The 16,290-nt window shown below is 36.7% G+C and overlaps 2 protein-coding genes across 2 annotated transcripts; one reads left to right on the forward strand and one right to left on the reverse strand.

Moving 5' to 3' along the window:
- Positions 1-386: 386 nt before the first annotated feature.
- Positions 387-4,036, reverse strand: LOC147862445 (serine/arginine-rich splicing factor SR45a-like). The gene is made up of 7 exons (XM_087321598.1): positions 3,916-4,036; positions 3,765-3,787; positions 3,587-3,670; positions 2,279-2,393; positions 1,744-1,893; positions 912-966; positions 387-809 (listed from the first exon to the last, which is right to left on the reverse strand). The coding sequence occupies exons 1-7, from the start codon at positions 3,916-3,918 to the stop codon at positions 586-588; spliced, it is 654 nt and encodes a 217-aa protein (XP_087177724.1). The 5' UTR covers positions 3,919-4,036; the 3' UTR covers positions 387-585.
- A 1,182-nt stretch (positions 4,037-5,218) lies between these two features.
- LOC147862446 (D111/G-patch domain-containing protein) lies at positions 5,219-10,506 on the forward strand. Its single transcript, XM_087320994.1, has 8 exons — positions 5,219-5,535; positions 7,026-7,174; positions 7,276-8,191; positions 8,335-8,426; positions 9,256-9,330; positions 9,412-9,473; positions 9,582-9,651; positions 9,741-10,506. The coding sequence occupies exons 1-8, from the start codon at positions 5,271-5,273 to the stop codon at positions 10,287-10,289; spliced, it is 2,178 nt and encodes a 725-aa protein (XP_087177120.1). The 5' UTR covers positions 5,219-5,270; the 3' UTR covers positions 10,290-10,506.
- The last annotated feature ends 5,784 nt before the right edge of the window (positions 10,507-16,290 follow it).

The raw sequence follows: 16,290 nt of genomic DNA on the forward strand, positions 1-16,290 counted from the left end.
GCTTACAACACTCATAACTTGTTCACTCTCAATAATGCCTGCACAAAAGCAAGCCTAAAACTTCATAGGCACCAAAACACCGCATACAAGTTCATAGGCACCAAGAAACATCATATACAAGACTCCCACCATTATAAAAAATTGCATATTTTGTTACCATTACTCACCTTAAAGATTAGATCCACGTTATGCCTACTATCACATTGTATAAAGGTTTTCCATCTTATGACAGCAGGAACATTTTCCAATCTTCTTGATTATTTTACGACAAACAGTCTTATCAGAAAAGACAGAAAAGAATGACCTAGAAATTCTCGCATTATTGCAGCCTATTTACTTCATTAGATATGTTAGTGTCAGAGAGGAATCCTCACCTAGGAACAATGTAAAAGGAATCTGAAAAATACTTGAAGTAGGAAAAGAAAAACATTGTCAATAGAAATAGATAAGTTAATATAGCAAAACATTTACAGAGAAATCAGGTTATTGTTGGTCAGTTTGAAACACTATGAAGTGGCCCAATCAGTTTCACAAAATGAAGACCTTTGTTTGTTTCACACAGGTTTGTATGTTGTAACATGACTATCAGCGTCGGTATGGTGAATACTGTGGAGACCGAGATCTATCTCTTCCATAGTTTCGATGAGAGTATCGTGGAGATCGATCACGCTCTCGTTCCCAATCACGTTCCCGACTACCACGATAAGGAGAGTACCGAGGAGAATGCCTAGATCTGTGGTTGTCTCTTTCGTGATCTCTATCACGATGATAATCTCGACCATAGCTTCTCGAACTACTCCTTAATGCAGCTGCAGTACCATAACATACATATAGATATCAAGTTCCATTACTAGAGAAGTATCAATGGCACTGAGAGGCCATAATCAATATACACTAAAACGCACACAAACCTCGAACACCTAGATATGCACCAGGTGTGGGTGTCCTTGCCCTTGTTCGTTTAGCCTGCAACATCCAGTATGTTAAGCAAGTCTCAAAGTACTGTACAGATGATTGTATACATTAGCTTACCAATACAGTTAACTCAAGCTTAGATGCAGTATATGCACATTTTACACTCAAACTCAAACTCATACACTGTCAATCGTGCGCTTGGGAGGATCAACAGCAGGTTTTCAAATGAGGGAGACAATGACCATAACACTAACTTAAGCAAATAACTATCCCTCTAATGATCGGTATCGACCTTACTAACCATTAATTTTCCGAATTAGGAAACTCGAACTCGATATAAAGCATTGTAAAGAAGGAATAGGGAAGGACATGACTGCTGCATAATCATTCAGCAAAAGTTGAGGGGCCAGAAAATAGCACTACACAATTCTCAATTTGGCGATGCTGTTGTTGATGAGAATTGGAATGAAAATGAATGCTTGCTTGGGCAGATATTCTTGAGGAGCAGTCTTGAAATTAAAGTTTTCAGCATAGCTTGCATTGACGGCAAAGGTCGAGGGGGCAGAGATATGCACTACACAGTTCTCAATTTGGTGATGCTGTTGTTGACAAGGATTTGTATGAAAATGCTTGCTTGGGCTGATATTCCTCATGAACCCCGATGTTGAAATTAAAAGTTATTGAGATAGCTTGGATTGATTTCTGAACGATCATATACGTTCCAAGGAATGCAAACAAAAATTAGCAACATCACAAAGCCTTCTTTACTTTTCAGCTAACCCTATAAATAGGGATTTCTCCTTTCACACAAGAAAAACGACAGCTCACCTTCTCAACAGTTATGATCCGGCCCTCCAATGTAGATCGATTCAAATACTTGATGCACCTTTCTGCATCTTCAAGTGTTTCCATTGTTACAAAGGCAAAACCTCTTGACTCATGGGATCGAGGATCAACCACCAACCTACACTCAACCACCTGAAAAAAAGATTGTATAAACGTTTTCAGTTTTAAGGTGCATACAAAATGCATCCTAGAATTAGGTAGGGAAAGCTATGAAATAAGCTAAGTTCTTCTTTCCCCAGAAGCCATTGGAGTTTTGTTATTTCCCTATATAGACAAGTGGCTGAACTGACTAGATAATTGGTTAAATAGCACATATAGTTAAGAAATGGGATGTGAATTGACAATATAATTACCCTATTAGCATTTGATTGCTATTTTACGTCTCAATTGACAGCATAATTTCTCAATTAGAATTTGGGAAATAAAGGCTTAGAATTGACAGCACAATTAGAATTTGGGAAATAAAGGAAAAACTCAATTAACTATCACACGTTCATAGGCTCAAATTAATCCCTACCTTTCCTTCACCAGCAAAGTGTTCTTCTAACTCTTTCTCTGTCACACGAGTTGATAATCCAGTGACATATAGATTGTTCCCAGGGTTCGTAACATTCTCTTTGCTTCCATTTCGTCTACACATCCAAGTTGTTATAATTCAAACTTCCTGTTGAAATTGTTGCTTCAACAGTGAAATATTAAGCATGAATAGAATCATGAAAAAATAATATAACAATGCAAGCCCAACCTTCATCAGTGACTTAGACAAAATCAAATTATGTAGATCCTTTCATATAAATAGATTACACAGCAATCTAAACATTATCAAGTTACATAAACCTCCTCCTCAGGACTCAATGACAAAGCATTTCTCTCCCTCTCTCTCTCAGACTCTGCGGGTACTTATACATATACACATAAAAATAACTCTGAACTTGATGCATAAGAGCTTGATAAAAATCATCTAATCATGAAGATGTCTAAACATGATTAGGTTGCATTCGTCTTATCAGAACTTAAACATAATCTGATTACATGGATCTCCTCCTTTCAGGACTCGATGACAAAGCATCCCCCTTTCTCTCTCCCTCTCTCTCAGACTGTGTGTGTACTTATTACATATACATCTATATATACTAGACATAACCATTTTACACATTATAAACCCCAGAATTCATTCTTTGTCGGATGACACGAGCATATATTACATATGCTCTCAAATGCATCCTTCCAGGCTTTACATATATAACACAGACATTAAGAAGACTTAAAGATGTATATTACATAGATCTCTAATGAATCAATGCATGATTTAAACGTGATCAGATTGTGTCGCTGTCAAATAGATCCTTTCACAACTTAGACAAGACCATACTATATATGTCTCACGTTAACTCAAAACATAATATACATGTATCTCAAACCATAAACATCACTAGATCTCAAATACATCATTTCAAACAGTAAAACATGACTATATTCCACAAATCTTAACAGCATCATTGTAGAAAATCGTACATGGCCGCATTACACAGATACCCCATGTATCATTGCAGAAAAACAAACATGATCACACAACACTTGAGTCGAATACAACTAGATCTCAAATGCATCATTTCAAACGGTAAAACATGACCATATTCCACAAATCTTAAAGGCATCATTGTAGAAAACCATCCATGACCGCATTACACAGATCTCCAATGCACCATTGCAGAAAACCAAACATGACCACACAATACAAACGTCGAAGATATAATCTCAGGACCTAACCATGTCCACTCTTCGAAACGCAGCAAGAGAACAATATTTGCAAAGTAAAGCTTACTTTCTCTCAGGACTCCTCGAATATCGTCTAGCAGGGCTTCTTGATCTAGAAACCCTTCTTCTAGGTGAAAGAGAATCAGAATACCTGCACACAGTCACGCAGAACGGGATGTAGAACACACGATGCAAATATATATGTGGATAAACGAGAAAACTTCACAAGGAATGCATTCCCTTACCTCCCACGCCTTGGAGAAACGCCCTGAGGAAACAGTCACCAAAAAACAGAGAAGAAAGAGAGTTAGATCTATGCATTGTGAACGGGGAAGAGAATATTTGAGACACAGTGCAGACGGAGAGAAATGGAGGATGAAAAGTGTATACTTTTACCATCGCTAAACGTAGAGCAACAGATGACGAAGTCGCAGAGAAGAGGAGGGGAGGGAAGTGGAAGCAGCCCTAAATTTCAACAGAGAGAGGAGAGACCCAATTATGTAAATAGCTCATAAAATACTTGCTGCTTTTTTTCTTCGTCAGGTACGCAGACCATGACAAATACATACATATACGTATATACATATACATACATGTGTGTGTACAGATATTTACATATACGTATATACATACCTCCTCCGCTCTTTTTTCATCGAACACGCAATTCCTCAAAAAACGAAAGACTTCCGTCTTGTCCTCTTTGTTTTGAGATGTGTGCGATCCGCTCTTGTTTCATTTGCTCTTTTGGCAGCTTAAAAAGACTTCCGCAGACATGACAATGCGAAACAGGCCCATTTTGTGAGAAAAAATGTCCATGGTTTAATTTTCACAATTGCAAGGAATTGTCCAAATACCCCAAATGTGGGCTTGCAACTACTTTTTATTGTCCTAGCTTTTCTTCCCCTCTAGCAATCTTTTGCACAAAACTTCAGGAAGAGCTTCACATCCTATATTGCTCTTCTTTCCGGAATCTTGCAAAATGTATATACCTCGTATCTCTTGAGAGCCATCTTCTCTTTGCCAACCACCATGTAAGAAACAATAACAATAGCTTCTTTGCGAAAATTGTCAATTAATTGACTAAACAAATTTGTTTGTGGAAGGGTGACATTAGTGCTTAGTTTTGAAATATGTCAATCTATGTACATGTTGTGGTGGTACTCAAATGTACCATGAACATCCAATACTCGAGGTGATAAAACACAATCTCTTACGATATGGACGGTAAAAGCTCGGACTACTTCGAGAGGGAAATGCAAAATTGCCCATGTTGCAACTCCAAGGATTGTAAACCAGGGAAATTCTCAGTGTTTGTTTATACTCGAAAATAAATAGGTCAAGCAGTTTATTTTCCCCCCTCCTCATGCATTACAATTTACAACCACAACTGATCCCACACTTTCCATATCTAGAGATTTGGTCAAGAGAACCTTGAATAGATAATAATATGCCATTAAATTATATAGATATATATATATATATATATCCCATATATCTACAACCACAATTGATCGCACATTTTCCATATCTAGAGATTTGGTCAAGAGTGGTGGAGAAATATATATATATATATATATCCTAACTTCTAAGTGTAGTGGAGAATATGCCATGCATATCCAACTCAAAATGGTTGGCCGTCCAAAACCTCAGCCCATGGCTGGACATTTTTAGGTCAGTAAGAATAAGAACAGCATACAAAGCATACGTACATTCTCTTGTCCTGCTTCATCTTCTTTCCGAGCGATCCAGCGATGTCTCGAGTTAACAAACAGAAACGTGTGGCGAAACAGAGCAGAAACCGAAACCGAAGCAGAAGCAGAAGCAGAGATGCGGCAACCGAAGGAAATGACAGCCATTCCCACGCTCATGAATTTATCCCTTCAACCAGAGGGTCTTCCGTTAAAACAAGAGGATCTCGCCGCCCAAAGCATTCGTCTCGATCTGCTTCCTCTGCATTTATTCAAAGGATTACTCTGAACACTGGGAATCATTCTCTGACATCGTCTCGTTCTACAGGTATTGCTTCCTGCATCTAACTTCATGATGAAAAATTTGGAATAGATATAAGAAGATTAAGGAAGTGCCAAATTTCTCAAAGGAGTTAAAAAAAAAGGAACGTGATTAAATTCCTTTTTAGGTGAAGAATTTCATGACCTAAAGGATAGCTAATTGACCATCAAATTGGTCTTGTTGACCTAAAGTATGGATTTATTGGTTTCTTGACTTAAGCATATATTTGATGGCCTGAGAATGGATTTACTGAATGAAAAATGCAAGGATCTGATAACAGAAGGAAGATTTGATAAATTTGCTTATAAATGATTGAATGACCAAACAAAACAATTAAATATGCATTTTAAAAATGGTCCGACATTATGTATTTTACAATTACTCAAATCAAATGCGCAGTAAGACATAATAGGTATAACATCTTTGTGACTTCTAAATTGTAGAACAAATTCTTTTTGCATTTTTTTCTCTATCATTACTGACATTGTACTGCAGCATTCATCTTAGATATTGAAGTCCCATTTGTGCCATAGTTGTAGAGTACTTAGCATGCAATATGCGTACAATATGTATGCGAAGTATCCTACCTTCTTTAAAAATACTCAAAAGATGTATTCTACGTATAAAATACGTTAAATACTTTCTAAAATTTGAAGTTTAAATTTTTTTGTGGAAATGCTAAATACTTGCTAAATGTGTAGACTAGGTGGAATAATCAGAATACGTAGAATATGTGTAGAATAGTTCTGAGTATTCTAAAACATATTTTTAACATAGAATTCGCTTTTTTAAAATGGCAGTTCTAAAATGTAAGACATGTGTAGAATACTTCAGAGTATTCGAAAATGTATTTTAAACATAGAATATGTGTTTTTAAAATGGCAGTTCTAAAACGTAGGAAATGTGTAGCTTCAGAGTATTCTAAAACGTGTTTTTAACATAGAATATGCGTTTTTTTAACAACTATAATTTGTGCAAGTAGAATTTAGATTCTGTTCCCACTTTGATAAAGATAAAGAGTTATTTACCCTGTATGTAGAACTTTTTTTATAAAATATTTAGAATACGGTTTGTACAGATAAAATACATAAACTATGTAGAATGCATTACATAATTCTTAAATTTTAAAGTTAAAAAAAGTAAATTAGTTTTTATTGGTCGGAAACGCTAAATACTTGTTATTACATATGTAGAGTACGTTAAATACTTCTTAAATTATAAAGTTAAAAAATAGATATTTTCGTTTTTATTTTTTGGAAATGTTAAATGCTTGTCAGATGTGTAAAATATATGGATTACTTAGAATACATAAAATACGCGAAACATTCTAAAATGGCAGTTCTAAAACATAGAATATGCGTAGAATACCTCAGAGTATTCTGAAATATATTTTAAAGATAGAATGCAGGTTTTTTAGCAACTATGATTTGTGCAACTGGAATTCAGATTCTGTTCCCACGTTGATGAAAATAAAGAGTTATTTACATTGTATGTAGATAGAGTAATGAGGGATGGTTTTAGAGCTAAAGAAAAGAAAGGTACCTCCCGTTTCACTGATGTGCCTCATGTTGAAGTGAACAAAGCTGTTCAATATGTGTACCCAGATGTAGATGATGGTGGCAGTGAAGGTCTTATGAATAAAGATGTGAGTTTTTTAGGGTGTTTTGTTGCAAATTAAATGTATTTTTCATAGTAAACTTGTTTGATGAACAAATATATCACTTTATTTGTATAAATTGGATTCAGGATATTGAGAATACTCAAGTCATCTTACCAGAAGTAAATAAAGGAATGGAAGCGACCTTTGGGATGACTCCAACGTTATTACAAAGTTCCAATGTCAAAGACTCAATGGTATCAAGTGAGAACCCAGTTGATTCCTCAAGCTCAACACTAACAAAGAAGAAAGTCATTGAACATGATGAGAAACCAGGGAGAAACAGAGTAAAACATGCTAGAAAACTCGAGAAGAGAAATAACTCATCAGGAAGCGAGGAAAATGGTGTCCTCTGCATAGGAGGTATGAGGATATACACTGAGAAGTCCAAAGACTGGTATGAAGATGACGATGATGTAGATATTGGTGGAAGGGGAAAGTTATCATCAGGACGATTTAATTGGAGAGGTGGCAGGCGAATGAAGTACAAACCAAAATACCATTCAGTAGAGAATGATATGGAAGATTTAGATGGGTCTGAAAATTTTAGCAGCTCTGATATTGACGATGATATTGCTGAAGATTATATAGCTGGAATAGATGGTGATTTTATGGAAGGCGATTTGTTTTTACGAACTCCAGTCATCCATCAAGTGCCTATTGAGAATATGGGCATTTCTTTTGAATCGGAATATACACCTGAGCTGAGTGATGATGACACGTATTCAGGAGAATCGACTGAATCTGATGGGGAAATCTTGCAAGAAGCTTCTAAAGATCATATATGTGCTGTCGAAGGCGAAGAAACTGACATCAATTTTGATGTTCTTAAGCTTGAGTGCAGCACCGATGATAGTGAAGTTAGCATTTATGATTTGGATCCACAAGATATGATCTTGGGTAAACTGGCCAAAGTGGGAAATATGAAGCAAGGAAAAAAAAAATCTGCTCAACTACAATTAATGCAGCAAAGAACAGTTGTTAAGAAGAAAATTAAACCCTCTGGTATGTTATTTATTGAAACATGATTAGCAAGTAAGTGAAACTTAACATGAGCAATTTATGGCTCATTATAGATGTTTGGAGACAGATATTGATTGTTACAAATTGAAGAGTCCTCAATTATGCACACAATGCTGAATGTACAGGTTATAAGAAGTGTCAACACACAGAGAGTATTGCTGGAAAGCGACAACAGAGAGCTTTACTTCGTGGTTTTGATCTTGCAGCAGTTAATGAAGTAAGATCATAATGATAGTTTTATTTCTTGGTCAAACAAAGCCGAACCGACACCGAAATTCCATTATTTTAAATGTTCCTAAGTAAAATGGAATATGGTTGCGTTTTTCTGTTTAGGCATACCCACCATAAACCGTTAAGAAAAATATCAGGTTAAGCTGGTAGTCATAGGCTACAACATATACCCTGCAAGCTGGATTTTGCTTGACACAGAGAATGCCATATACAAAGAGCAAATGTGGAGAAATATAGGGCACACTTGCAAATAGCATAGCACATTATATAATCGTCACTTTTCAAGCCAGCTCATAGGAGTACCATCTCCATAACCTCAACCTAATATATTCTTTTTATTTCATCCAGTTGTTTATCATTTAGGAGAACTTGTGAATTTTATGAGCACTTTAGATTCTGTTTCTCTTTATGATGATGTCACGATGCCCGTTGGGCATATGAATGGAGAAGCAGTAGTACAATGTAGGATATATGCCGGGTGACTTAATTGCACCTTGGTGTACTGCTATGGCCCACAAGATACAACCTACCAGTATATACATGCCACACTTTTACAAATCAATGGGTGAGTAGCTGAACAATGGTGCATCATGCATTTGTCTAGTAAAATCAGATAACAGGGAGCTTTGAATCCTCTTTTAAGAAGACACTCTGAATGTAGAGTATCAACTGGTTTTTGGATGTTCTCGAGAGAAACTGTGGCGATAAACAAATGTGGTGCTTGGTTGAAATATTTGCATAATTTTCTCATTGTTTTTATCGTGATATTTGTTAGTTTAAAGAAGCACAAGTTCTAACTTTACTCACTTTGACAGAAGCTCGAAAATATTGTCGTGAACAAGGTGGACATGTTTGCATTTAAACCCATGGACAGATCTGACTGTGTGCAGGTAAGTAAACTTTTTGCCTTAATGAAAATGCTATCAATTGAGAAGAAGGCTTAACTGGTGCTAGATTTTGAATATGTGCAGATCCAGAAGATGGCAGCAATATACCGTCTGAAGAGTGGAAGTCAAGGGTCTGGCAAGAAGAGGTATATTTTCTCAACTTTGTTGAATTGTGACAACCACCATGTCAAAATTTCAATCATGCATTGTCTGTGTTTATTTGTTATGTGAGATTGTTTGCTGTATTTGTGTAGGTTTGTGATGGTCTCTCGTACAAATCACACTGCTCTGCCATCTGGTCATGACAGGGCTCGCTTGGAAGCTGTAAGTTTGTCACCCCGTGCAATTTACTGAAAAAAACTTCATGTTTGGTGTTTGATTTCTTCGATTACCTCGCCATATTTGTTGTGCAGATGTTAAGGCTCCAAATTGATGAGGATCTTGTTCTTGAACCATTAAATGGACGTTCAAGAAATGGAGAAAGGAAACGGATGGCATCTAAAGCTAAGCGGGCAACTCGCCAAGCATACCAAAGCTTGAAGGAGAACCCTCCTGCAAAACGAAGTTCTGAGAAAGCATCATCATCTACAAAAAAAGCTTCTAGAAATGTTCGCAAGATGTCTAACTATGCTAGTCAACCTTTGTCTTTTGTCTCCAGTGGAGCTGTAAGCTCAAATGGTGATGACATACATCAAGCTCAGAAAACACCAATTAATGCTTATATGAATGAGAGCACGGTGACTACTGTGATTGACAGTGGGTCAAACTTGAGAAATAACCATGTGACTAGTTTATCATTATGTCAAATTGGTCAGTTTGAAGCTCACACAAAAGGGTTTGGATCGAGAATGCTGGCAAAAATGGGTTTTACTGAAGGCAGTGGGCTAGGTAAAGATAAGCAAGGCATGGCTGAACCACTGCAAGCCATCAAGAGACCAAAATCACTAGGGCTGGGTGCATAGGCATTACTACCTCCAACTCTCTATATATGTTGTATATAGCTAAATATTCTAGTTGTCTTTCATTCAGATTCCGGCTAGACTTGCCAACAAAAATAGAATTTGGTCTTGAACACATACAACCAAAACTTTATTCATGTATCACAGTTAACCTCATGATGTCATACATGATAACTGCTGTAGAAAGTTTCTAACCCATGAATATTTTCGTTTTTGTTAACTGGGGGGTCAATTTCCTACTTGCTTCAACTGAAGGGAGGTCCAATGTGAATTTGGGAGTTGAACCTTTAATCTATGATACAAGTCAAGAACTCATCGACATTTGTATCTTGAAAAGGTTGAAAGTTATCTACTATTATGAAAGGACTCTTTGACATTTACATCTTGAAAGATGTAAATTTCAACTTCCATTTGGATGGTTTTTGGGGAGCAATAGTCTGTTGTCCCCTTAGCTCATTTTTTTTCACCCTAGATGATATTGGTAACAACATGTCTCAAATTCGCTGTAATTTAATGCTTTTTGTTATATTGAAGGTTCCACTAAGGTAAATCTTTTTATCATAATGTAACTGAAATGAGAAGATTCACAAGTACTACGACAAAGGCACACAACCATATTTAGTGGTCTTTTATTAGGATCAGTGCCTTTCAAACTAAAACATATTAAAATTGGATGGTTTTGTTTCTCATACAATCTGGTTTATCAGGAACTGCCTTATTAGTTAACATATGATATGGCTTCAATTTAGCCTAATGTGTAAAGCATTGCATGTGTTTATGGTTGTGGGAAATGCCTAAAAAAACATTATCTGTCAAAGTCTTTGGAGGTTATATTTGAAGAAAGAAATTTTAACTTCTTGGTGTGAAGGTGAAAATTGACGAAGAAGATCTACCCATTAACTTGTTGGCTTCTTTTGCAAAATTGTGCAAGACTTTTGTGACCAAGTTACTTGCTGAGAACCAAACTTTATGGTGGATTAAATGAGAGTAATTGTCTGGATACAGAGGTCAAACAACCAAACAGTTAAATTTTTTATTGCAATCAAAACATGCCAAATCCAAATGTGGTGGAAGTAGTCTCATGCGAAAATTGGCCAAAGTGATTTTTCTTAGTTGCATCCACGGAGATGTGAAGTTTTATTACTTAGCTCTTGAGAGGTATTAGAAAATTATGGTGCATATTAGAAAGAGATTCAAAGATAAAGCAGAATCAAAAGTCACACAGACAAATGTTGCGCCCAATAAAACCAATGAAATATGCAAATGCAAAGTTTCAATGAACAGCGTTTATATGAAAAATGTTGCCCCCAATAAAACCAATGAATGAAGATGAAACATCTCTCTCTCAAAACACAATTATAATAGTGAATGTATGTGAAAAACATTACAATGTTACTCCAAATTGAGTAGAATCACCGCTACATAGGTAGCCAGACATATTGAATCGCCAATAGGCAAGATGAACAAAATTGAGGAAAGAATGTCGATCGACTTGCTCTTATAAACAAAATTGCAACATCGGTACCCCCTCTCAACTTTTGTCGACATGCCCTAAATACTCCATGCATACCATCAAATACGAAAAGCAATTATGTATATCTCAATTATGACGTGACCCTAATATCTCCAAAATAAAAAAAGTATCTCCATATCTAATTTCGACTTGACCTATGTGAATTGTGCAAATACCCACTATCATGACATAAAATAACTACAAATTTGAGAAATATAACCCCAAATCATACAAGTAATTAGACATTCTATGGAAGAATGAGTATTATCTTCCACCTGAACAATTCAAAAGACATAGTTGCTAGTTCAAGTCTCTCTAGAGTTAAATTCAAAGGCAAAACCCCAATCAATACTCTCCAAATGGAGACCTGTTATTAGTGACAATTTCGAATGTTAATTACGCTTCAAAATTTTCCACCATCCATAATTAAAGTTGTATACCTTCCATTCTTGTCCAACATTAGATGATAACCATCAAAGAGACTCAATGAAGCAACAATACAAGAGATAAGTGGTCACTTGTAAGGTCAACGTTTGGCCCAATCAACCCATGGTTGGTCTTTGGTTTTCGATAGGTAAAGGACTTTGCATCAATGTTACCTTCTCTCTCTATGTGTAAATAGTATTGCATTGATTAATAAACTTGAATTACAATTGATAATTATAATATCCTATCAACTCACCACAAAATCAATGAGGGTTCCCTTTACGGTCCTTAGTCTCTAGGTAAATCATTATGGACCGACCTATTAGTTCATTGTCTCTAGGTACATCATCATGGACCTAAACAATCCTTTGTCTCTAGGTACATCATCATGGACCTAAAAAATCCTTTGTCTCTAGGTACAACATTAGTAGCCAAATATATCCAAGGAAACTAATGGATATGATGCCTTGATAATTTACAAATCCCCCATTTCTCTCGGAAGGCATCCTCAACTCCATGAAACACATTGAAAAATGGTGTTTAACATCCCTGTTAGAGAAGTAGGTATCCTCAACTTCATGAAACACATATTGAAAAAGGGAGTTTGGCACTCCACTTGGAGAAGGAGGCATCCTCAACTCCATGAAACACATATTGGAAAAAGGAGTTTGAAACCACTTAATGAAGCCCACACTTAATATATAATTTTCCAATTCCAAATAGTCATTGCCACTGCGGAAATAATGCAAAAAGAACACATTCCATAACGAATACTTTGTCTTCACAAAGGTACTCCACCCAATATGACCCTCTAACGAATACTTTTACCATACTTCGAGGGTGTTTACCATACTCGATTGATTGAAATATTCTCGAATGCACGTATGGTTCATACTAAGAATCTATGTAGCTCCATATAAATTTGTGATCCTCCATAAAACTATGGTCTTAGTTCTTTATAAATTATAAATTATAATATAGATCACATTATATAAGAGATAAAAAATGTAGCACAGTGAGGAACTTTGCTGCCATGATCGATAATGTTGACCTAATCTTCTAGTGATGTTCACTTTGTCATTATCGATTTGGTACAAGAAAACTTGAAAAAGAGATTTCGTGTGTTTGTTGGAAGTGGTTAAAGTGCTAATAGAATTTTTATGTTTGAAGGTCTTGGTCTTAAATATCCACCAAATAATTTCATGGGCACACGCATGTGCTTAAAACGACCATCCTTTCATGAGGCTCCTTAAGAACCCTAAATTACGCCTTTAACCCCCTCCCCATATATTTGTTAAAGTGGCAGCCTAACCCCACTCCACGTTTTCATACTCCTACATATGCAAACTATATTGGAGGTTATGCAGAGAGAATGATTTAGAGATATCAGGTTAAAAATGTGTTGTATGTAAGTTTTGTTTTGATGGCTAAAATGTAAAAGTACATAGTCATGAACGACCATTCACGGATGTCCAAATGAGTAGTTGAAAAGGCTATGCTGTTGATGTATGAATCCACCATGCTGCTGTACTTTCCTTTGTCATTCATGTGACAAGCTCGTATGAGCAATCACTTGCCCCACATTTTCTTGGGCCAATCATACTGACATGGTGATGGAATTCGCCTTCAGAGGTGTGGGTGATGTTAGAACACGATAATAATAATAATAATAATAATAATAATATAAGCTTAATTAAACCTCACTCATGTCCATCTATTATCGATTATCCTTAATACAAAAAAAGGTATATCAACACATAAATCTCTACGTTTATTGAAAGCGTGTGATATTATTATGATTTCCCTATCTTCCTACTAAACACACCACACAATTATATCAAATTTATTTTAAGGATGGATCATGTGATGTGTCCTCTCCTCCTCTACAGTTGGTCGACGTTGTGGTTGAGCAGGGACTTATTTATGAGGGACATTTTGGCCTACCGTTTTCCCAAACACATAGTAAATTTCCTAATATATAATACATACACGATTGTTGGGCGGACTTTTTGCGAGACGAGTTGGCACAAAACAATCAATAAAATCAATAGAGAAGGTATGCATGCATGTATGCGGAAAAGAGAATATAATATATACATAAATAGAGGGGGAAGGCAGTTTAGGGTTGAGACGAGAAGAAAAGAGAAAAAGAAAAGAAAAAAAAGGGGGGTGGGGGGGAAGGGTGAGGGGTTAAAACGTCAGAGAAAAAGAAAAGATGCAGTGGTAATAGCAGTAGCAGTAGCAGTAGCAGTAGCAATGGCAGAGAGAGCATTTAATGCTCTCCTCCGCCCCACCCATCATCACCATCACATCATCTGGGAAAACCTCGAGAAGAAAGAAAAAAGAAAGGCCTTTTTAAAAAAATGAAACAGATATTGATTGAAAAACAATAGAGAGAGAGTAGTGGTTTTGGGGAAGGGAAGAAGGAACCAAAGCGTGTTGCTTTTTGCAAAAAAGTGCAGAAATCTGTCCTCTGTGTCTGTGTTTACACGCAGAAAGACGCGGACCTGCTCTCTCTGTGGCTTTCTTTTCATTTCTGAGCGACTAAGCGAGCGAGCGGACGGGCGGGAGGGAGGGAGGGCGGGAGGGAGGGACCCACCCCCGTGCTTCGCATTTAATGCACATGGAAAACCCCGCCATTTCTCTCTCTGTGTCTGTCTATCTGTCTTATTCATTCCATTGACAACATCGAGGATCCAGAATTATTGAGATCTTCTTCTCATCAAAACTTTTGATTTGACAATGAAACCCCTCTCTTCTCTCTCTCTCTCTCTCTCTCTCTGTCTCTCTCTCTCTCTCTCTCTCTCTCTCTCTCTCTCTCTCTCTCGTGTCGCAATAAACAAATTATGAACCTACTTCTAAAAAATTCCCTCTGATGCCCTTGCCACCGTATCCATCCATCCACAACACTCCCTTATAAGTTATCATCTCTTCTCAAAACTTTAAAATCCTTCCGCCTCACATTTTTAGATACATCCGCCACCCACCTTTTCCCTTTCCCTTCGCTTGTCCTCCTCCAATTCTGCACTGCATTGCTTGCCTTGCCTTTGCCATGCCATGCCTTCCCACTCCAAGAAGAATCTACATATACAAATGCGTCCTTTTCGAATGTATCCATGACGGATGGACACCTTCCTACTTGCAAAGAAACTATAGACCAGAAGATTACTTTTGCACATGAGTCACCATCATCATCCATGTCTTTATATCGCAACTCGCATGATTGTACTCCACAGCAATTAATGTGGTATACCCTATATTTATATTCAACTCTCAGGGGCCCTGTCTTTTACCATGCATTATACATACATACAGACTGCCAAGTCAAACCAGGTTACGCAAGGTACCATGCTGCCACACTTCTGGTGACTTTTGTCTCATCAAGATATGTATACATACCATACATATACCACATCCATAGACAACTCACCTTCTGGATGAAAACCAATTATGTCAACACCAGGACATATGATCAATCAATTACATTGGAGTTGGACCACCATAGCAACAATGACTCCACAAGAAACCTTCCACGCCACTTGCCTAGCCTACTACTAGCCAGATTGAACTTCCATAACATCATATCATACATGTGCTCCCATTCACTCTTCACAAACAAGTTGGCATCGAAAACAAATCTTGCCGTATCAAGATGTGCACCATATATCAATCTTATTGCTATATATTTTATCCAAACATATCACCATCACTAAATGGATGAGTTCACAAGCAATACCTCCATGAATACATAAGGTGTATACAAAGTTTGTGGACATATTCACTTGGTTCCAAGCATAAATTTAAGACACCTATCTCATCATTCTTAGATTTAACGGAGTACTCCACAGAACAGTTAAGGAGCATGCTATTGTATTCCAATGTTGAGATACTACAACTCTGTTCATATCATTGAATTGGTTTGAATGGCTCTTCTCAATATTCAAAATCCACACAAGACTGATCAGGTAAAACTTGTAAATTATGACCTAAAACTTATGCCGAATGTTATTGAGGCAACCAATTACTTGTGACATAATGTAATTATACTGATATTAAGACTACCAA

This window comes from Azolla caroliniana, unplaced genomic scaffold, assembly GCF_043228905.1.
Source record: "Azolla caroliniana isolate FFs.n. ecotype wild unplaced genomic scaffold, voAzoCaro1.0.p SCAF_6, whole genome shotgun sequence".
Lineage (NCBI taxonomy): Eukaryota > Viridiplantae > Streptophyta > Polypodiopsida > Salviniales > Salviniaceae > Azolla > Azolla caroliniana.

Excerpts from the sequence above, each read along its gene's own strand:
- LOC147862446 (XM_087320994.1), top strand. The coding sequence starts at position 5,271 with ATGTCTCGAGTTAACAAACAGAAACGTGTGGCGAAACAGAGCAGAAAC. Across the intron at positions 7,175-7,275 it reads AAGGTCTTATGAATAAAGAT|GATATTGAGAATACTCAAGT; the intron begins GTGAGTTTTTTA and ends AATTGGATTCAG. Across the intron at positions 8,427-9,255 it reads ATCTTGCAGCAGTTAATGAA|AAGCTCGAAAATATTGTCGT; the intron begins GTAAGATCATAA and ends TCACTTTGACAG.
- LOC147862445 (XM_087321598.1), bottom strand. Across the intron at positions 2,394-3,586 it reads TCGAGGAGTCCTGAGAGAAA|ACGAAATGGAAGCAAAGAGA; the intron begins GTAAGCTTTACT and ends TTGGATGTGTAG. Across the intron at positions 810-911 it reads TGCATATCTAGGTGTTCGAG|CTGCATTAAGGAGTAGTTCG; the intron begins GTTTGTGTGCGT and ends ATGGTACTGCAG.